At 35.1% G+C, this 4328-nt stretch overlaps 1 protein-coding gene across 1 annotated transcript; it reads left to right on the forward strand.

Moving 5' to 3' along the window:
* The first annotated feature begins 928 nt into the window (after window positions 1–928).
* Window positions 929–1483, forward strand: LOC113780412 (ribonuclease H-like). Its single transcript, XM_027326215.1, has one exon. It carries the CDS (start codon window positions 929–931, stop codon window positions 1481–1483), a length of 555 nt encoding a protein of 184 aa, XP_027182016.1.
* Window positions 1484–4328: the final 2845 nt, after the last annotated feature.

The following is a 4328-nucleotide window of genomic DNA, read 5'->3' on the forward strand; positions in this document are numbered from 1 at the left end:
AAGAAAGGATAAACTCATCACCTTTGCTAATAAAATTTTAATTACTCTATAAAAATAAACAATAAATTAGGAATAATTGTGGTGGAATATTTACATCTAATAATTAATGAACATAGCACTTCCATCATATTTGTATTATAACAATTATCGCGGCTCGCGGAGGCTAATTTGGGGTCGGCGGATCCCCCTCAGGATCTCAATCTTCATGTGGAGGCTGCTTAATTGCATGCTTCCTTTGCCCAGACATTTTGCAGCCTTTTGGATTCCACCTACCCTCTAAGTGCCCTTTCTGCGCCAATGAAGAGATGCTGCAGCACAGCTTTGTCGAGTGTCGGATGGCTCGCCAAGTTTGGGAGAGGTTTGACCATGGGCTGACTATTCACATGGCAGCTTCGGACTCTCTTACACAGAAACTACAAGGATGGTGGATACTCTCAGCCGGGAGATCGCTCAAGGCCTCTTTAGCTCACTTCCTTTGCTGATATGTTGGGAACTATGGAAGGTGAGAAACAAGGCTGTACACGAGAACATTGTGGCATCTCCAACCCAACTCTGCCACCAAGTTTCTTGGTCGCTAAACGTCATTGGTATCTTGGTTCAAAGTCGTGGTCGCAGTCCAGACCATTCCACATCGGTCTCAGCATATCAGTCGCGGGCTCGGTGAGATGCAAATTTTTAAAATATTGAATATTCTAAAAATTGTAAAAAATATGATAAACAAAAATAATTTAAAAATAACAAAAAATAAAAATAAAAATTCGAGTTGACTCGGGGCGACTCGACCATTTTTATCTGTCTCGAAAATATCTCGGACGAGTTCTCGACGATTCATTATCTCGGAATTATCTCGTTCCGGTATCAGATCGAAAAACTCCGTTCTAGTGACGACTCGGCCGAGTCGTCTCGGTCACGTCCGAGTCTTTGAACCATGATTGGTACAGCTTACCCTTTTGCCCTTTCTGGCTCGGAGGATGTCTCTCTGCCACTCTTGGGATTACCAACCTTTTCTAGGCAGCCCAGACACAAAACAAATCTGACATTAACCTGGTCCTTGCCTCCTTTCCCTTACGTCAAGCTCAAAGTGGACGGCTCCTCGCTTGGGAACCCAGGCATTTCGGGAGTGGGAGGCATCATTCGAGGCCACCATGGCCAGGTAAAGGGGGCTTTCTCCTCCTTCTACGGGTTTCACACAAATATGGAAGCAGAGGCTATGGCACTCTTGGAGGGCCTTTGGCATTGCAAAACCTTGGGATCGACAAAAGTGATTGTGCAAATGGATTCTCAGCAAGTGCTCAACTCAGTAAACCACACCTCACCTTCACCATGGAGGATTGACGGTGTCTTAAGGCAAATACGACTTGAGTTAGCCACGGCTGATTTGGCTACAGGGAGATCAATTCAGCAGCTGACGAACTCGCAAAGCACACGGCTAATACCAGGCAATCTGCCACGTATGATGCAGCAACGCTCCCAAAAGGCGTAAAAGGCATTTCTAGCTTGGAAATTAGACAGTTTCCTTATATTCGATCACGGCACGCCTTCTGTAATTCAGCTGTCAATAATTAATAAAATTCATAGTTCTAAAAAAAATTAACAAATTGAAGAACAGTTGGATTTGTTGTATATATATCACGAAGGTTTAGTTATCTTAATTGGCTTTCATGAGCTTGATATTCTAAAAGGTTCATTGAAGTATTAGGAATATGATTTCTCATGTTGAGTATTCAGCAGTTGCTAAGCAACAGAATTTATAGATAGGTTAGTATATGTTTTGAAAGAGGAAAGTGTGTTCCTCATTTTGCCTATGCTCGTATTTGTATCGATTTTGAACAATTATTTTACTTCTTTATTTTAGTGCTTCTTTTATTTTCTTGGAACCACAAATTTGTATTTTTTTCCAAACACAATGCATAGATTTATACATATTTCATAACATGCATATCATCTTTGCATGAACACACAAAATATTGCCATCTCTACATTTCTTACGGACTAAAAAAAACTATTCACAAATCATTTAACTATTGCTCAAACCATTGTCATACATAAAAGTTTGCCCTTACTAAATGAGACTATAACTTTATCAAGTGCATCTGCTTTTAGTAAGTGCTTTAAAAATACTAAATCTTAAACGAATACAATTTTAAAATCTTACTAAATCTATTTCTCATAGCCAAACCTATATTCTCACAAAATCTAACAATCTAGACACCTATTTAGACATGTGTGAGCTAAAAACTAGTATGTAATATAGTGTAGGAGCTCAACACAAGTACAAATGGGAGCTTTATTGAAAAAGAATGTTTATTTGCTTTTTATATTATCAGATTTTTACACCCTCATTTTGTCATAAGAAAGAAAGGGATATTCAAGACTCTAGATTACGAAATTTTTTACGAGTTTTCATGATGAATAAAAAACAATAATAAAAGAATTAATTATAACTTGTTGGTCCTAGAACAACCTTAACAATTTGAGAACAATTAAATTCAAGAATAATAGCTTCACTAATTCATCCAGCAATAACATCAAATAGAGAATGACGAAGAAAAGTAAAGAGATTAGGTAAAGGAATGCAACCACAAGTAATTTATAGTTGTTTGACTACTCTCCTTGGTGCCATCTCCACTCCCTAGTTTCTTCCGAGTCACGGTATTTTTTCACTGTGTGCCTTTTCCAAAGGTGAGGCACAATTTAATACAACTTTAAGATCAATCTTGCTTCTTTGAATCTACCAATTCCTTTTGAGCCAAGACTTTTACATTTTTTTCAAGAATAATATAAATGTGTTATAAGTGAGGATGACTTTCTCCAAATGGAAAGCCTTATACAACACACAGATTGATTGTAATACAAGAACAACAATAATCTAGTAGTGTGGATTGTACAAATAACAGTGCACATACACCCTCCATGGTGTGGATGTACAATTGAAACTCTAAAGGAATGAATAAGCAAGTTTAACCTCTTGAATTTATAGTAAGAATGAAAGGAATTAACTTCTAAGCTCTTAGACATGTTCCTCCACTTGTTAAAGCTGATTCTTGAAGATGTGATCTTTTATAGATGCTTATTACTTGCTCTCAACAATGAAAAATATAGCTATTAAAAACTAGACGTTAGGCCGATCAAATAGCTAAACCCTTGCAATTACATCCAAACATGTGTCCAAACAAAGATACCAAACTCTCTATCTTTGCTTCAAACAGCTAAATCAATAAACTACATCAAAATCTCTTTTTCTAAAGAACACATATATCCTTTTGGCTCATTCTTATTTTCCTTCTCTTTTTCAATAATCCATTCTTGTTCCCTTAAATGTATGTTATCATATTACTCAATTAAGCCATTTGTCTACTTCATTATATATTTTGTTAATCATTAAAACTAAAGGATTTAAGGACCTTAGGGTCTTCATAGTTAACCCCCCTAAAAGTTGAGATTATTTACATTTGGCCCCTTGAACAGAATCAATAAGCATTTTACCCAGAAAAAAATTCTTTTGTATTTTTAAGGGAAAATATTTGACTTTTAATTCCAAAAGTTATTCAGTTTTAGTTATTGACTTTGAACTACTTTATTATTTATTGAATTAAATTCTTTTTAACTTGCTTCTAGTATCATTTACCAATCTATTATTTTTATTTTTGAAAATACTTTAACCATAACTTTTGGAAGTACAAAAGTGTTTTCGTATTTAGAAAATAATTTTGATAAAAGCAATAAAAAACCCTAATATTCAAACTACTTCCAAGTTATAATGATAACAAATTAATGATAAAAATAGGGATTAATATTTGTGATTGAGTGTTCTTTTTATTAGTTAAAGTTTGTTCGAATCTTTAAAATTACAGAGTACAATTGGGACCAATGAGAGCAGATTAAAAGAAAGAAGAAACCAAGCACTACCACTTATTCAGATAAAAAAGGTAAGGATTGAGATTTTGGATGCAAACTTCAAAGGAGAGTAGAGGTGTATTTTGGCTATTTAGACAAAGGTAAAAACATAGTTTTTTTACAATACTTAAAACCAATGCATGGATGCATTAAGGAAGGTTTTGGTTATCCGAACTATCTAATTGCTTACTTTTAATAGCTAAATTTTTAACCCTAAGAGCTCTACTTTTTTCACCTATTAAAACTCAATTGTGTCCAAAGTAAATTAGGCAAAAAAAAATCATCACATTTGTGAGCTAAACAAGTGTTGTTTTCATTAGGAGAGTGACTTTGCAACAAAGTGAGGTTACTTTGCGAGAGTATAAAAGTCTTGGATCAATTAGAACAGTCGTATTTAGTGTGAGCCTGACTGAATTGCATTTGTTCAAATG

Source organism: Coffea eugenioides, chromosome 8, assembly GCF_003713205.1.
Source record: "Coffea eugenioides isolate CCC68of chromosome 8, Ceug_1.0, whole genome shotgun sequence".
Lineage (NCBI taxonomy): Eukaryota > Viridiplantae > Streptophyta > Magnoliopsida > Gentianales > Rubiaceae > Coffea > Coffea eugenioides.

Excerpts from the sequence above, each read along its gene's own strand:
- LOC113780412 (XM_027326215.1), top strand. The coding sequence starts at position 929 with ATGATTGGTACAGCTTACCCTTTTGCCCTTTCTGGCTCGGAGGATGTC.